Source organism: Pituophis catenifer, unplaced genomic scaffold, assembly GCF_029215685.1.
Source record: "Pituophis catenifer annectens isolate HBS135680 unplaced genomic scaffold, rPitCat1.0.hap2 SCAF_2, whole genome shotgun sequence".
Taxonomy (NCBI): Eukaryota; Metazoa; Chordata; class Lepidosauria; order Squamata; family Colubridae; genus Pituophis; species Pituophis catenifer.
The window spans coordinates 127,866,767-127,885,709 of NW_027256882.1; the positions used below are offsets into that span (position 1 = coordinate 127,866,767).

Sequence of the window (18,943 nt, forward strand, 5' to 3'; positions counted from 1 at the left end):
TCGATTCTATGTTGTAGACCTGAGTTTTCTAAAAGAGTGTAGCACCACTGTGATGGGCTGATTCATCATGTTCTAGCACCTTTGCTTGACATCTAAATGTCATTCTACTCAAAGATAGTATACTGGGAATAATTTTCATCCTGATGACCTACTTATAGCCTTCTCCAAAGATTCTATTTCCCCACAAGGTTGTTCAATTTTGTTCAGTTTCAGCTGTTTTCCTGAATATTTTCATTTTTATCCCAAAACATTCGGCCATAGCATAAAAATACCATGTCATTTTCAAGATTTAAATCTCTCAGAACAGAAAATGATCCATAGTATTCAGGTACATTCCAGAGAACAATGGAAAATTCAGAGCCAGGATAATGTAGCAGTTAAGATTTTAGACTAGAAACAGAGAGATTCAAGTTCAAGCCATCTCTCAGCTGTAGAAACTCAATGAGTGACTTTCAGACCAACCTAACCGTCAAGTTGTTGCTGTGGAGAAAAAAAAAAGTGGAAATGCTATATATTCAGCTTCAGCTCAGTAGGAAAGGTGGAATAATTACATAATGAATATATTCTAAATAAATAAATGACAGAATGTCTCAGGCCCAGAAGACAGAGATGTGCATATCTTTGATCCTTATAAAAAGGACCCTAATGTTTCTAACACTAATTTTTGTATTACAGTTTCCTGTTTGCAAACGCTGTTATTTCCTGACATTTCCAAAACTGCCTTCTTATCAAATCTTTTGGAAAGTTTTTGAGCTGGAAGAAACAATAAAAAGCAAAAATTAATTTTAAACGAACTAAAGCTCTATTAACTAATTGTTATAAGAACAATCCTAAACGTAACATCAGACTAGAAGATGAGCCTCCTCAAAGAGCGCAAACCAAAAAAACCTCATTATATCCCCAGACCTCCAGGAAAACCATTTAAATACAAGTGCTTTCAGTGCCCCTTTACCTGCAATGAGAAATCGCATCTTTTTAACCATATGAAGTATGGGCTTTGCAAAAACTCCATTACGCTGGTGACAGAACAAGATCGTGTTGTCAAATGTTCAAAGTCAAATTCTTTGGAGACTAAGCAGATCACTCAGGTAGACACTGCAGCCAAACCAACTACTTCCAAGGTCCTCTCAAATTTTGATTCTAAACCTCAATATGCATTTGCCAAAGATGACTCCAAGGAAAATATGGAAATTCAAAACCAAGTGACAAATATATCAGTGCTTGGACCAAAACCACCCACTGAAAAGGAACTAACTCTTCTTTGTAATGAAGAAGAAAGTACAATCAATGTGCAGTCTGCTCTTGAAGGCATCGTAAGGCCTTCTGCATTTGTTCCAGTGGGAGAGCATCGGCACAATAAGGACAATAATGATATGTCTCAATTAAGTTCTCTTTCCGATTCAAATAAAGGCTCTTCCTTTCCAACAAAGTCAGCCTTTCATGCGCCAAACAATCTATGGAAAACCAGTGGTACAATTATTACTCCAGAGTTTACTCATAAAATTACACCTGCAAAAGGTTTCACTTCCATTCCATCTTATGTACAACCCATGATTCCAGAATATTCACCTTCACTGTATGAACATGGATTAGCTATCTATGCACCTTACTTTCTCTCAGGAAACTCTCATGAGTGTGAAAGCTCAGTGTTGTCTGTCTACAGCTCTCAAGATCAAAGACATTTTCTTCCTCATCCAGGACCACTTTCTAAACCAATTAATCCATCAACATACGAACACTACCGCTTATTCCAGCCATATCGTCCAAATCTTTCAGTGCCATATGGATTTTGTAGGCCAACAGAATCAGCATTTTATAGGTTGCCACACATTGCAGATATTAACAGAGACACAAATTCTCAATTAATGGAGGAAACAACCTTGCTATATCCGCATTCTTCAAGTCCAGCCATGTTATCATCACAAAATTCTCATAAAAAAACAGATGACTATGAAAAGGAAATACCTATGCTACATAACAAAGGTCATTCTAAAGAAGATCAAAATGAAAGAGAAAATGCCAAAATGAGCCCTCGTGCTGGAAGTGCAGCAACTGGATCCCCAGGAAGACCCAGTCCGACAAACTTTACTCAAACTAGTCATGGTTGTGAAGGCCTATTTGATCTTTCTAATAAGTCATCTTCAGTTATTAACAAATGTGATCAACCTGAAGAAAGCTTTACAGCATTCAGACCTGTGAGGAAAAGTACAGACCAATCTCCTTCGCCTATATCAAAGGAAGATAAAGGAAATTCTCCTAAAAGGTAAAATGTTAAATGCCCTTTTAAAAAATTTTTTCCTGCTAAAGTCTATGGCGAAAGCAAACATGCCCTCAAGATACATTACATAGGGCCTCTAAGACATATTTCATTACTTGTCAAACTGGAAAACACACGGCAACTAGGAAATACATGGGCTGCAACTATATATAGCTGGGTGGGAAAGTTTATTTTAGAAGGGGGGGGTATTCTTACAAGGGTTACATACCACTGAGCAAGGCCAGGGCTATCCTAATTCGAACTTTTTTTCCTCTTTTCATCATTACCTCTTTTTGGCTTGGCTCTGGTCTAATAATTTGCTGTTCTGAGTGCTAAATGAGAAAAGACATTTCTCTTCTCTCTATCCAATGAAAAAACAGACTAAGGACAGCAGGGGTTTTGGAAGGAGAATGGGGAAGAATACAGTCAATGGACTTTTGCTTTTTACTTTCAAAGAAATGTCTTGGTATAATTTATTCTATACTTATTGTGTTATTATCCTAAATTAAATTAAATAAGGGAATGGTATGCATAGCAAATAACAAGATAACACATGAAAGTTAGTAGGAATTATAGTAAATAATATTGTTGTGCTAAGTAAACATACCAACCACAGTACAAAATTATAAACTCCTTTTTTGTGTTTATTTTATTCTTTACTTTACAACCTAACCTTATGTATATTTATGCTCATATAAGCACCATGTAAATAGTGAATCAAATGTTTAAGCATGCACAGGATTGCTAACTTAAATGTTGCAATTTATACATTTATTTATACATACAATGCCATTTACTGTATTTATATTATACTTATTCACCATTTTTTACCCTAGGTAATGTATGAGAACAAAATTATATAAAGATAATAATATGATGCAAACCCAGTCAATATAAAAAAACACCAGAAGAATTTATGGAAAAACATAACATTTTAATTAAAAATACCAATAAAATTAGGATTAAGCATTGAATATTTCATTTCATGAAAACAGATTCTAGACCAACCTTTTTAAAGCTTTTTATTTTGGAGGAACATTTGAAATAACTTTTAGGTCTCAGGGGAACCTCTGCATTAAAAAAACATTTTACAATAGGCAGTATCTATGCTTTTAACATCTCGCTTCCAATAATCCTTATACAGCAGGCCTCTACAAGGTGAACATTTACTTATTTTTAACAGAATTATCAGAAAACCCTTGCTATATTCATATGCACATTGATAAACCATATTACTTAATCACAATGAAATATATATTTCTCAGTATATACAATGCACAGATTGACATCATATTTTTCTTTTATGTAATCATCTTAACTTCTCGTGAAAATAAGCCAAAATGTATGAATTGCACACATGTCACCTGAGATTTAAAACTATATCACGCATACAAAAATATTAACCAGGTAAACAAAATGCATTTGCAACGGTATGTGTGTGTCTGTGTGTAACAATCCTAGAATTTTTCTAATAACTTATATACAAGCAATTTGTTTCATTTCTAATTCAAAATATCTACCCCATTTAAGTATTTTGCCTAATTACGCAATAACATTTTCCATTTTTCCTCTCAGTAGTGACATCACTAATGAAAAGGAAAATGTACAGCATGGAAATGATAGTAATGAAGATTCTTTGTCCAGTTCCGAAGATGATTCAGATGATTCACCGCTTAATCTTTCCAAGAAACCAGATGCAAACTTAGTCGATGCACATACGTATACAAGCACTTTCCCAACAGAAAACCAGAACTGCATGGAACTGCAGGAAATGCCTTTGAACCTTTCAGTGAAGGACAACTATCATGTAACTGTATGTCTCCAGAACTCATTATATGAAACTAAAGATCATAACTTTCAAAAACCTGAAAATAAAGATTTGGGGACAAAAATATGTAAGAATCAAACAGATAAAGGTTCCTTCAGTAAGCCTCTTACTGTGATGCCTGTAAAAGAAGTGGAGGAACCAAGGACAATTGAGAGTTGTGATGAGCAGAAACAAACTGCAGCCGTTGCTCTCTGTCAATTAGCTTCTTACAGTCCAAGTACAGTTCAAAAAGAGAGCACAGAGAAAAATAAGCAAGAGATCAATTCTCAATATGCCGATTCCATCGCTGAACCATCCGAAACCCAGAATAATCATTGTAAAAAAGCAAAAGGACAAAAAAGGACCAATCACAGAGAAGGAACAAAAGTACAAGGAACCAAAAGAGTAAGAACAAATGAATGCAGTCGAGTGTTCACTTTGAGAAAGAGAACAAGGATAACATAATATTGTTCCACCAAATATCCTGTAGAGTTCATATGTACACTATCCAACAAAAATACTAAACATTTTTTTCAGTACCAACATTTTATTTTTACTTTGCAGATTCATTTATTCTGTTCAATTGAACTATGTAAATATTAAAATGTCTTGTCTATACATTTTAAAGTAACTGAAATGTCTCATAATTATATCTTTTTTAAGTAAACATTTAAATGTAAAACTTAAATGCACTATTGTAGAAACATATTTCATAAATGCACTATTGGAAAAACAATTTATTTCAAAAATGAGCTTCTAGAAGCACATTTTGGATATATGAGTGTTCTATGTGTCTAACTAACTTCATTTTCAAATCTTTTTGTTTTATGTTTTTTATTGTCCAGTGTATTTTTGCTGTTTTATCCATATTTTAAGAATGAAAATTTCCAATTTCTTAAGCTTAGTGTTATTGAATTTTCATTGATAATATATTAGAGCACTCATATTAAATCTTTCTAAATTACACTTTTGGTATTGTGGTTTTCCCAAGTCGAATGGCCCAATATAAAAATGTTATGCTCCAAATTTTAAGTCCTAAATTAATCGATATTAGTTAAAATTTAGGACTTAAACAAAGTAGAGGTCCCACACAAATCCTTACATGTTTGATAAACTGCAACTTCAGGTCCCAAATACTGACAGAAATGCGAATCAAGAAATTATTTATTTCAACCCATATTAGAAGGAATCCTGTGTTGTGAATTCTATATTTTGCATCCATATGAGTTTGTAGCACTAAAGAGATTGTATACTATAGGTATCAGTGAATGTTTCATAGACTTGTTAGTAATGATTTTCCATTTCAGATGTTATAGTAATTTTTCCTCTTTTTACAATATTATTTATATTGTAGCAAAAAATAGCTTGTAAAGGCTACAGATAAATCTTAAGTATCATTATGAATTATCCTCAGAAAGTTACAACTTAATATATCTTTTAAAATATCAGTTATAACAATGTTTAGCTGGAGATATATAGATCACTCTATTTCTAATTCATGCCAATGTTGTATTTGTTTGGTATATATTCCATTTCTAGTGTAAAATTCCATTTTTTAAAAAATGCTCAAAAATCAAATATGTATCCTAAGATCTGTATTTAAATGTTATTTATGTACATATGGTGAATATTTTCCAGTAAAATATACCTTTCTAAGTGTAATTTACTGAAGTTTATGCAATTTAGTATATTTCATCCTAAAATACATCTTTCTTTCTTGTTATATTTTTACCATCAAAATTGCAAAATTCAAAGACGTCCTTGAAAGTGTAAATCATAGCAACTCATTTTTCTTTTGATCAGAATGGAAGAAAAGTCACATTGTTCAAGAATCCCTATATTTACATGAGGTACAACTGGAATGTATAAATAGTATGACCATTATCCAGAGCCATTAAAATGTCAGGTCTTTAGAGAACTGACCATGTATGATAAGTAATTAATGAAGATTGTACAGGTAGTTCTTATTTAATGATGGTAACTGACAACTTTTACTAAGGAAGACAGCTAGTGCTGTCATTATCTTAAATAATAAGAAAGGAACATCCAGGTGGCCAGGATATAAATTTCAGACTCTGAAAATACAAACAACTATATGGTGCTATAGACTACATAGTGACTGATGGTATCACCTCCCCCTAATGAGATGTTTTGCATATCTAAAATTATTCAGAAGGAGAGGCAGCAATGGCACCCCCTAAGCTTTGGAAAGCTAGACTACTGCCTACACGGTCTTAGCCAAAAACTGGCTCAGATTATTAACATATAATTCTATCAAATCAACATCTAACTTTATTTTGAGGGGCTTTATTTTTAGTTCAACTCAGTTTAGAAAACACTTACCGTCTGATAGCCGGGAAGGTAATAACAAGCCTCTTCTTCCCAATTCAGCCAGTGCCAAACATCCACCATGCCACGCATTATCAGTTTCCTGAAAACTGCAGTTTTAGAAAACAGGATTTTAAGATTATTTTTCTTAATTTTTCTTGACTATTGCAATGCGTTCTACATGGGGCTGCCTCTGAAGAGCATCTGGAGGCTTCAGCTGGGGCAAAATGCAGCAGCCCTCATGATTTTGTGCAGACCTCAGTGTACATATGTAGCACTTCTCCAATGGGAATTGCATTGGTTAATGATTTGCTTCAGGGGTGAAATGTAAAATGTCTTACTACCGGTTCTGTGGGTGTGGCTTGGTGGTGGTGGTGGGGTAATGTGACTGGCCAACGTTTTTTTTTTTTTTTTAACTTTTCAAAGCATTTTTTCTAATGCTTTGAAAAGCCTCTGGCGATCAGGCAACTCAGCTGGGATCGTCAGAAAGGCTTTTTAAAAAATGTTTTGAAAAGCCTCTCTGCCGATTAGGCAAGTCAGCTGGGATCGTCAGAGAGGCTTTTTAAAACATTTTTTAAAAAGCCTCTCTGACAATCAGGCAACTCAGCTGAGATCATCAGAGACTTTTCAAAGCATTTTTTTACCACCTCTTCGGCCAAGAGGTTGCAGAAAAAAATGCTTTGAAAAGCCTCTGAGGATCCCAGCTGAGCCACGCGATCATCAGAGGCTTTTTTTTTTTTACTTTTAAAAGCATTTTTTCATCGGAAGAGGTTGTAGAAAAAATGCTTTGAAAAGTTAAAAAAAAAGCGTCTGATGATCGTGTGACTCGGCTGAGCATGGGGGGGGGGGGCGCAGGGATTTTTGCTACCGGTTCTCTGAACCACCCGCCACCATTGCTATCGGATCGGGCAATCCGGTCCAAACCGGGAGCATTTCACCCGATTTGCTTCCAGGTGCAATTCAGGATGCTGGTTGTCACCTTTAAAGCTCTCCATGGCTTGGGACAGGATTATCTGAGGAATCATCTCTTGCCAGTCACACCTACCCAACACACTAGAGTGGAGAGGCAAGGAATGTTGCGAATCTCATCCCCTAGGGAGATACATCTGGCAGGACCCAGAAGAAAGGCCTTCTCTATGGTGGCTTCCTCTCTCTGGAACATTATTCCCCCAGACATTAGACTGGCCCCCACTCTAACATCCTTTTGGAAGGTGCTGAAAACGTAGTTCTATCAGCGGGCCTGCGGAACCCAGAGTGGGATGGAGCCCATTAAATGGTTTGTATGAAAGTGCGTTGTTGCAGAGGTGGGAGGGGGTTATTATTTTACTAATTTATTATTTTATTATTTTTATTTCTTTTATATGGTTTTTATATCCATGTAAGCCGCCTTGAGTCACCATGTGCAAGTAGGCAGCAATATAAATTTTCTAAAATAAATAAATAAAATAAATAATTCTGATTTTAAAGTGTATGCCGAAGAAGTGTCTTACATGATGCTATGTAATCGTGCAGCAAAACATAAAATCAAATAAATTTTTCTTTAAATATGTCACTATGAATCAGTCTAACAAAAATCCCAAAGTGACACTGCACTTTTCCCCTTTTTTTGCGAGTTGCATTGGTGTACGTTATTATTTTTTAAAAATGTATTAAAACAATTATCGTATTTTTCAGAGTATAAGACGCAGCTTTTTCCCCCCTAAAAGGGGGGAAGCCCCGCCCACCCACTGGCCCCCACCCTTTGGCCTCTGCCTCGCAGCAGTTACCTCCTTGCAAGCAAACAGCAAGAAAAAACAGCTTTAAGCTTCAGCACAGCCTAATTAGCACAAGTTGATTGGCTCTCTCAGCTGTTTTGCGTAGGGCTCTGCTGCTTGCAGCAAAGAGGTAAATTGCTGGAGCAGATTTTTTTTTCCCTTGTGCTAATCAAGCTATGCTGAAAATGAAAATGAAAGTAAAGCAGGCTGTTTGCTGTAACGAGGCAAAATTGCTCAGAGGCAGAGGGAGATTTCTTTTTCTTCTTTTCCTCACCAAAAAAGTAGGTGGGTCTTATACTCCGGTGCATCTTATACTCCAAAAAATATGATATTTTTCTATGCTCAATAGCAGAGGTTCCCAAACTTTGGCACTTCATGGTGCCCTTAATGTCTTGATAATTTTTTTCACAACCCTAGGTCTAAACCATGAACTACCTGAAGCTAGTAATTTGCAATCCTGTGGCATCCGTGTGAATTTCCTAAGGTGCCCTGGCATATTAACACAAAGTTTGAGAACTAAATCTCTATAGAAAACCAACACTATAAGAATCAGAAACCTCTTAGTCCTCAAAAAAACCAACAACAGATTGAGATTGTAATCTGAAACATTATAACCTATTTTAAGAGGAAAAAAAATAAGATTCAAATCAAAAGCATATTAAAAATGAGTATCAGTTTTAGAATAAACCAAGATATTAAACCAACATGTAAATATGATTTAATATTTTGGTGTGTTCAGAATATCAACCTGTTTCTCAATTAAGGAAAACCAGGTTAGCTATCAAGAATTGTGGATTTTCCAGGTACAGAGATGGTGATAACAATTACAGAACATCTGAAGATGAAATCTGTATCTCATTTCTAGCAATGAATTGTTGGTCTGTGCTGTTTGTCAAAAAACAAAAACAAAACACCACTTAGATTGTGGTAAGGGGGAAATGAAGACTTTCAAGCATCAAATGGGCAACATTTTGGAGAATTCTTTTCTTTATAACATAATTTGCTAACCCCGTGGAGCATAACTCTTCCAATCTAAATTTGGAGATACCATTCAGCTTTATTTTGCACATTTCTTCATTCTATGATACCATTTTGTTAGATGAAAGACTAAAAATGTAGACTCTTTCTTACATCTATATGTAGGCATCAAACCAAATCATTTAATTAGATACTGCGATACAACGAGTTGAGCTTTTAAAAATATATTTCCGTTTTGGAATCTAACTTCTATGCTTCTGCTTGATAAATGGTTTATGGATAAAATATCATTTCTGAAAAAAAATGAATGCAAATATTACCTGAAGCAGTCTAACACAGACCCAACAACTTCATCAGCTAACTCTTTTGGCAGCCTTCCAGTCAACCTGCCAATCCTGAAAAAAGCAAAAGCACTTCATTAAGATTTTCAGCAGTCTATGTTTGCCATCTTCATCATAAAAATACCTATGCTCCTGAAATCTGAGCTTTGTAATTTTGAAACTCAAATCTATAGTTCTGTAATATATATTGATTCTACAAATTTAATTTGAATTGAAGATTAAATAGTTCAGATTTTGTATCTGCATTCTCTATAGCACAGGCATGCCAAAGTAGGTAACCTGTAACATTTAATTCTCCCATTACCAGATCAAACTCCTATAAATACATTTGTGATATGTTCCTATGCTACGGCCTCTGATCCATTCAGAAGAAGGCAAGACACATATGAGGCCCCAGTAAATCCTTATATTATTTGCTGTCGTAAGTGTTCTTTTATTTATGGATTCTGGATTCAGAAGTAAATGTTTTTTAGATATGCATTGTTTATTGCTTTGGAAATTTTTGCCACCAAATGAAGAAAAAGCAGTCCATTTTCATTTAAATAGAGAGAGAGATTGTTATTCAACACTAAACAAAGGCTCATAAAAATAATTTATTAAACTTGTAAATCATTCAATTCTCAACCATTATGGACAGCTCACAGCAATCAAACAAATTACAATAAAGAATGTGCATCTCAATGTAATTGCTTCCCAGTGTTTGAGACAGGAATTTATTTGTTTATTTATTACTATGTATTTCTATAACTAATGAAATTGGCTATAACTATAAATATAACTACTGAAAATGGTCTCAGTATTTTTTAAGATAGGAAATACTAAACAATAATAAATAAAGCATAGGAAAAGATGTCATAATTTAGAATATAATCCAAACATGAAAAAAATAAATATTGCAACAAAGATCAAATGAATCCATAAGCCTTGTGGTTGCTGTATTAAACAGAACATTTAACTGTTTTCCATATCATTCTAGTTACCGATATTTACTGATTAAATTGTGTAAATCAGTTTAACTCAAGAACACATACCCTTTTGCTGCAGACCATCTCACAATAGTATCTTTGTCTTTTAATCCAATCAACAACTGCTCTGTGAAAAAATGTTTTTAAAATCATAACATGAATTCAAGGCAACCAAACATTGTCTTTCTCTTGGCACTTCATTACTTCTAGCTTTGTTAGGATATCATACTGGAGTGATTAAGATAGTGATTTGTTCCTAAACATGATTTTGTAAAGAAAAATCATGTTTGTTTGTTTGTTTGTTTGTTTGTTTGTTTGTTTTACAGGATCTGGCACAAAGAAGTCTAAACACTTCTTTAAAAAGAAAATTGAATTAATTATGAAGGAAAAGTCAAAATAGGGCATGAAAAGGAGGGACTCATGATTCAAAACTATGTCTAGAACAATAACCAAAAAGGACAAATAACATCAGTACAATAGCATGCACAAAATATTATGTTAGCTACCTTTAATTTAGATACAAATCAAATTAATAATAACAACTTCAATAACATAGAGTCAGTTTGGTCTAGTCAGGCACCAGATGGAAAGCGGGAGACTGAGTTCTAGTCAGTGGTGAAATCTAAAATTTGTTACTACCGGTTCTGTGGGCGTGGCTTGGTGGGCGTGGTAATGTGACTGGGTGGGCATGGCCAATTTTTTTTTTTTAACTTTTAAAACCATTTTTTCTACAACCTTTTTGGGGAAGAGGTTGTAAAAAATGCTTTCAAAAGGCTCTGACGATCCCAGCTGAGTTGCCTGATCGGTTTTTTTTTCTTTTAAAAGTCTCTGCCAATCAGGCAACTCATCTTGGATCGTCAGAGGCATTTAAAAGGGAAAAAGCCTCTGCCAATCAGACAACTCAGCTTGGATCGTCAGAGGCATTTAAAAGGAAAAAAGCCTCTGCCAATCAGGCAACTCAGCTGGGATCATCAGAGGCTTTTAAAAGGAAAAAAGCCTCTGCCGATCAGACAACTCAGCTTGGATAGTCAGAGGCTTTTAAAAGCATTTTTTCTACAATCTCTGAAGAGTTGTAGAAAAAATGTTTTTAAAAGCCTTTGACGATCCCAGCTGAGCCGCGCGATCATCGGAGGCTTTTTTTTTTACTTTTAAAAGCATTTTTTCGGCAGAAGAGGTTGTAGAAAAAATGCTTTTAATTTTTTTTTAAAAAAGCCTCTGATGATTGCGCGACTCAGCTGGGCATGGGGGGCACAGGGATTTTTGCTACCGGTTCTCCGAACCACCCACCTCCATCGCTACCGGATCGGGCAATCCGGTCCGAACCGGGAGCATTTCATCCTTGGTTCTAGTCCCACCTTAGCCATGAAAGCTAAGAGGAAGAATCAAAAGTATGATGCGCAGATATAAATATTATTTTTTTAAACTATGAAACAAAGATAACATAACACTATTTATATTCTTTCTTACCAGATAACATGAGGAATTGTATATAAATCAATAAATCACATTCATAAACCACATTGGTCAGGATATCAGATCTTACATTGTTTTGATCAAACATACCTATAACATTTTCAACTTCCCCTGGAATGTCGTATTCCTCCTCTTCCTCCTCCTCTCCTGTGTTAACTGTTATATTTTCTGTTTTCTGCGGAATGAGACCTCCGCCAGAAAACTGTAGATTTGCAGCTAAAGATCGGAATCCCCGTTGATACCTGGAAAGGCAATTTCATCATGGTTATATTTTTAGCAGAGAACAAGCACATTATCTTCAAAATACTCATGAAGTAGATTTTAAAAATAAATGTAAAATATTTTGTCACTGGTGAAATAATTTGTGAGGAAAATATGTGCTGACATTTTGCTATTAAAAGATCACACAGCATTATCAAGAGGCAATTTCACCAATAAAATACCTGTAAATTATCATGTATTAATTAAACAGACTGTAAATGTTTATATTTAAATATGAATACATTTAAATATATAAAATGTGCAATCTAGGCTCAAGCTTTGTGGGCATAGTTTATAACTTAAGAAATACCGTTTTCCCGAAAATAAGACCTATCCTGAAAATAAGACCTAGAATGTTTTATGTGTGTGCCTAATATAAGCCCTACCCCCAAAATAAGCCCTATTAAAAGCCTGTGCGGCCAGTCAGCTGCCCAGCCCGTCTGATTGCTCGCGGTGCTACAACTGGTGAGGCAAGGCAGCTGTCAGGTTGTGGATGTCCTGGCTGCAGGGGCCCTGAAGTAAGGTAGTGCGGGGCACATGGGGCAGCTCAAACCCTCCCCCCCACTGCCACCTTGCCTCATTGCACCGGCGCATCACTCAGCCTCCTGCTCTACTGCAGCTGTGAATTGCTGAAGAAGTGAGCTGGTAGCCATATGGGATCCTGCTGGGTGGGGCTGCTGGAGCTGACACCATGAGGCAAGGCAGGTGTCAGGGCATGGGTGGCCTGCTGCAGGGGCCCTGAGGTAAGCTGGTGCGGGGAACATGGGGCAGCTCCACACACCCCTGCCTTTCGGCGGGGGCACTGGTGCACAACACAGCCTCCTGCCCTGCTGTGAGGAAGCAGAAGTAGGCCTCCCATACATTGGGAAAAAAATAACCAGCCCCCCCCCCCCAAAAAAAATAAGCCCTAGTGTTTATTTTGGGGCCCAAAAGAAAATAAGACCTGGTCTTATTATCAGGGAAACATGGGTACATTTTTTTTCATTATTCCTTGAGCAAACTACATAATGTTTAATATGCTTTAGTAACATAGTACATATTAGTTCAAAGTACTTGTTCATTCTTTCAGCCAGGGGTCAAGAAACACTGACTGTTCTTGTATGGCCCCAAAGAACTGACATGTAAGAACCAGATTCCCAGATTCCCAGGATCAAGCTGAGCTCCCAGGGCTGAGGGATGGAGCCAAGGGGCAGAGTATCCTGGATAGTGGTGGCAAATCAACACCCTCCTTTCTGGTTGCTGTGTTTCTTTACTTGCAGACCCGTCAGCTACACCCACACCTACATGCCCTTTATTCTTGCTACTCATAGTGTTACAATGTGTATTTTAGTGGGAGGAAATTTTTTTAACAGCCTAACCATGTTTTTTAGTACTGGTACTTTCATTCAAGGAGTCAAAGGGAAATATAATAGAAGAAAAGGAAGAGACATCACAGCTTTATGTAAACTTTTTAAAACAATACCCCTCCGAGGATTTGTTTTTCTCCATAATCCTAAATTTAACTTTGAACGGACCATTTAACTGTAAAATAAATTGTAGAAAATGTAAAGTAATAATGTCAATTAAAATTATAGAGGAAGAGGTTGCTTATACCTATGGAATGCCAAAGTTCCTACACAAATATTGCTAAACCAGAACTTCTTGTCATCAAATGAATGAGAGATGATATATTACTTATCTACTCCTATTAATGATAGATCTTACAACTCAGATTAGCCTAATAAAAGGAAAGAAGGCAAGTAAAAACATGATTATGAAAAGAACAAACCTCCACTTTGCCACCTTTGTCTTAAGAAATGTCAGACCAAGTCGCTGAACAAGTTTCACTCCCAGCTTGCGAAGAATCGTTTGGTTACTTTCAAAGAGCTTGCAGTTATCAAGACATTCAAGCACAGTAGAAGCTATAATGAATACATTTCTCTATCAATAAATATATCCACTTTTGTCCACTATATAATGCATATGAAACACATATTAAAATATTTTCAGCAGAAGACTATGAAACATACACTCAGCTTTTAATGCCAATACAATCAATGTTATTTTGGATGGGTGGGGGGGGGATAATAGTTCTCACATGTAAGACATTTTACACTGCACTGAAGTTGAGTATTTGGTCTCAGTTCTATGGTCCCCCACTAAGACAATTTGATTTATTAGGGGAAAGTAACATTATAAAGTAAAACATTTAGTCAACATTTTCCAGAAAAACCTATTGCCTTAAGCAGCCTAGAATTTCAAATGAGTCCACGTTTTATAGCAGATATACCCAAATGTACCTTTTAGTTAATTATCTTATAATAAGCAGGGGTGAAATGCTACTGGTTCAGTCAAACTGATATTTCTGACCAGCAGCTGTGCCGCACGATTTATATTAGCTAGAAAGCAGGAAATCCTGCTTTCTAGCAAATCTAAATTGTGCGGCAGAGCTGTACCCCACCCCCACTGTTCTACTTACCTTTGAAGATTCAGAAAAGGCTTCTTAATCCTCCTTTTTCAGCGCTGCGTGGTAGTGCCTGTGGTGCGCCTGCACACAAAGCACACGTTTGGCATGCATCACGCATGCTCGCGCGAAGCAAACCGGTAGTGAAGCGAACCAGTAGCAGACTTCACAGAATTTCACCCCTGTTAATAACTAGCTGTGGTTCTCAGGATCCCAGTCACTGATTTTAAACAAGCGGGTCAAGAGAAGTATAAAATCTTCAAACTATAACCACTAGAAATTTGTATCATGCTCATGTTTTGCTCTCTATGTTTATGGTACCATGAAGAGTCTTACCATATGGTAAACAATCTTCCCTTTTGCCATGTTTGAAAAGTTGTGCCTAAGAAAAGTAAAAGTAAAATACATTAGTGAACAAATGAAATTTAGTGAACAAACTAAAATTTTGATATATTAGCATCAAGAAGTAATGTTCCAAGATTTTCTGTGTCATATTATATTAATCTTAACCAGAATACATAACTTTAACATGTGTGCATCAGGGGCGGGTTCTACTTACCTTTACTACCAGTTCACAATGGGGCTGCGTGTGCGCTTGCTTCGCTCGTGCATGTGCAGAAGCATTTTGATGACGTTGGGGTTGGTGGGCGGAGCCTCCCACCGATTTTACTACCGGTTCTATAGAACCGGTGCAAACCGGGGCCAATCCACCACTGGTATGCATGATCACATTAAGCTTCTGGAAGGCGTCAGGCTGATATTTAAAGATGGTTATGTCAACCAAGAATAGTTATAACCTCAAATGCAAAATCTTGCACAATATAGAAAACAAAGGTTTCTTTGCTTAAAGTTTAAAACTTGAGAGCCAGAGCCACAAATTTGCGGTGTACTGGATGTAATTATAGGCTGGAATCAGAAACATCCATTCAAATAATAAAATAAAATTTAAGATGATAAAATCGTAGATAACTGTTATAATGAAATGCAACTAAAGAGTTAACGGAATACATCCTTATAAGATTAGAAAAGAAAGAGTGGGACAAAGTCAGTTGATACATAGAAGGGAGGGGAGGGGAGAGGAGAGGAGAGGAGAGGAGAGGAGAGGAGAGGAGAGGAGAGGAAAGGAAAGGAGAGGAGAGGAGAAGGGGAGGGGAGGGGAGAGGAGAGAGGGGAGGGGAGGGGAGAGGAACAGAGAGGAGAGGAGAGAAGAGGAGAGGAGAGGAGAGGAGAGGAGAGGAGAGGAGAGGAGAGGAGAGGAGAGGAGAGGAGAGGAGAGGAGAGGAGAGGAGAATCAGCTTGCAGGGAAGGGTAGAGTGGAATAGGAATCAAATCACTGGTGGTCATTAAAATTGGAACTAACATTCTGTAAATAAACATAAAACAAACAAACATTTTGTGGACTGCATTAATTATGTTTAATTAATGGACTGTTCTTAATGTTTATATTATGTGTTTTTATCTGGCTGTACACTGCCCTGAGTTCCCAGGAAGAAGGGCAGTATATAAATTCGAAGTAAAAATTAAAAAAAAAAATTATTCATACTCTACTGGTCTTCTGGATGATTACAAAAATGAATGTACTACTACGGTACCAGCCCATATGATAAGATCCTCCTAGCCAATTTACTATTGGATTACCTCTTCCTCAATATATCATGAATCCACCATATCTGAAATTGAGTATTTATTCAAATACTTATTATTATTATTTATTACTTAGTTTAGTGTCTCCATATTAGTACAGAATTTAGAATTCTACTGGTTTTGCGTGATTTTGCAAGAGAGAGAGTGGATATGCCTGTAAGGCCTAGAAAGGAAACATATCTGAGAGGGCTGGGATGGGGAAACTGAGGGGGAAAGCAGGGTCATCTCTAACTTATCTCCCTGTGAGAGATCAGAAATCCAAGGGTACCTCACATGGAGACATTGGGCCGAGTCCTTGAAACAGATCCCACTATGGCCTGGCAATTACATCCTTGATGGCCCTGGACTTTAGCTGTTGCTTATGAATGCCACGTTTGTATATAATAAAGCTAATCTTAATCAGGATCATATCCTGGAGGAGGAAGCCGAACTGGTATGTCTTACCAAGATCTGATTGGGTCTGTGGTGGGATTGTCCCCACTTGGAAATGTGCCCACCCAGCTTTTAGGTTCTGTACCATCCAAGAGCAGAGGGAAGGGAGGAGGGATGGCAATTGTCAAGAACTCTGCTGGCTTCTTTCTGGGGAAAACTGCCACTAGTGATTACATGATCACCATACATTAGTTGTAAGTGCAAATGCCCAGATCATACAATCACATGACCATGGGGGCGCTGCAGTAGTGTAACTTTAGGCCTGGGTCATAAATCCCAGCACCTTTGTAACTTTGAACAGTTGCTGAACAAAAGGTCATAAGTTGAGGACTACCTGTAATGTTCTTCTTGACTGCTTCATTTCTGTCAGCCTGAAAGATGGCTAGGGATTTGTAGTGATCTTCTTCCAAACGCTTGATGTTATTTCCTTGATCTTGATTTCCAGTTTTCGGTATCCCCCCCAATTAATTTTAACGAGGGCACATTTATCCACCCCCAACTTCATTGTAAAAACTTGGCTATATATTTGGACAGTATTGAGCAGTGATTATATGTCAGATGGTATTTTTCCATACAGCTTCAAATCTTCTATTTAAAAGAGGTGCGATGACTTGGCATATGTTTCTGGTGTTCAAGAGCCATGGCTGTCTTGTTCAGTATTGCTAATAGAGAAATCAATGTAATGACTAAGGGTAATGGTAATACTGAGATTCCTTGAAAGATTCCCATCTTGAAGTTAACCTCTCCCAGTCTATTACCACTGACCAGCAAATGTAGCTTCCATTGTGTCACTGATCTTTGCACAAAGCTTCTGATGTTTCTACTGATTCCCGTTATTTGTAGGCACTTGATTATCCAATTATTTGACAGGGAGTAGAATGCCTCCTTATCATCAATCCAAGCCACGTTCAAATTGATCTACCTTCTCTTGCAGTTTTCCAGTATCATCTTGTCAATTAGGATCTGATCTTTTGTTCCTCTGCTGTTTGGGCAGTTTCCTTTCTGCTCAAATGGAAACAGCTTGTTTTCAGCTAGATGCTGTTGGACTGCATCAGCTACCATACCAGTTAGCAATTGGAAAGGTTTGGTAAACAGGTAATTAGCTTGTATTTGCCTCATGCCACTCCTTTTGGTGGATCTTTCATTATCAGGTAGGTTTTGCCAGTTGTTAACCAATCTTAAATTTCACCTCCTTGTAGTATGATGTTACAGTGCTTGGAAATGAATGGGTGCAGGCCAGTCAGATATTTCAATCAAAAGCCATGCAGTTCCTATTCACTTAATTCACTGGCCAGTTCTTGATCTTCTTGCCCTTTTCTCCTTTTTTTTTTTTTTTTTTGCTGTTTATTACAAGTTCTTTCATTTTAGTTTCTTTTTTATTCTTATCCACCTCCTTTATCCAAGTTGCATTTTTTGTTTTATTTCTTTGGTTTATCCCATAGCTCCACCCAGAACTGCACTGTTTCTTTGTCAGGTGTTAACTGATTCATTCTAATCTCTCCACTGATGGATTGGTAGAAATATTTCTGATTCAGCTGAAATTGGAGGTTCAGCCTTATTTGCAGTTTTATTTTTGCCAGTGCCTCCTTGATCTTCCTTGTCTCTAGGTGATATTTCTTAGTCAGCTATTCTTTGATCTTTTTGTTTTTCAGCTTCTTTTATTTATCTCTTCTAGCTAGCTTGCATCTGATCTTAACACGCTAATCTTATTTCCCAACCTGATCCTCCATTTTGGCAATTCACTGATTGGGATTTTTTTTTTAAATGTTGATTTTGCATCCAAGATCTTCAATAATAACTGTAGCTGTGCTGTACATCAGTTGGTTTATTTCTTGCATCAGGCTAATACATATATTTGATAAACTACAGTACTGGTATCTTTTAAAATGTGCTAGCCATTTTTTGTAACAAGCTTCAGTGCAGGCAGCCTTATTCTGTTGCTTTTGTGCTGTTCTAGATGCTCAGTTTGTTTCAATTCCTCTTGTTTGCTCTTTGTGAAGAGAAGGCAAAAGAGAGAGTGCCTAGTTTGGGAATGAAAACGGTTCAAAAACAATGCTGATTTCTATGCTACCAATTCCACCTGGATTATCTCTGTTGTTTGGGATTCCTGTGGCAAGATTTTGATTTCTTTGCCCTGGGTAGATCTTCACAGTTCTTCCAATTCTGCTTTGATATATTCTTTATTTCATATGATAAATCGAAACTGATCTTGTAGCCTTTGTTCTGTTATTTCTGATTCTGGATGTTGTTCTTTTCAAAA

The 18,943-nt window shown here is 36.7% G+C and overlaps 2 protein-coding genes across 2 annotated transcripts in view; one reads left to right on the top strand and one right to left on the bottom strand.

The window, feature by feature from the left end:
* TBCD (tubulin folding cofactor D) overlaps positions 1–18,943 on the bottom strand; it is a 148,634-nt gene that overhangs the window by 104,349 nt on the left and 25,342 nt on the right. The window contains exons 8-13 of the mRNA XM_070937478.1: positions 14,944–14,989; positions 13,933–14,065; positions 11,994–12,145; positions 10,497–10,557; positions 9,445–9,519; positions 6,408–6,502 (exon numbers count right to left, since the gene is read on the bottom strand). Of these exons, the coding sequence (XP_070793579.1) occupies positions 6,408–6,502; positions 9,445–9,519; positions 10,497–10,557; positions 11,994–12,145; positions 13,933–14,065; positions 14,944–14,989 (562 nt within the window). The remainder of the gene's footprint in view (positions 1–6,407; positions 6,503–9,444; positions 9,520–10,496; positions 10,558–11,993; positions 12,146–13,932; positions 14,066–14,943; positions 14,990–18,943) is intronic.
* Positions 855–4,529, top strand: ZNF750 (zinc finger protein 750). The gene is made up of 2 exons (XM_070934555.1): positions 855–2,263; positions 3,833–4,529. The coding sequence occupies exons 1-2, from the start codon at positions 855–857 to the stop codon at positions 4,527–4,529; spliced, it is 2,106 nt and encodes a 701-aa protein (XP_070790656.1).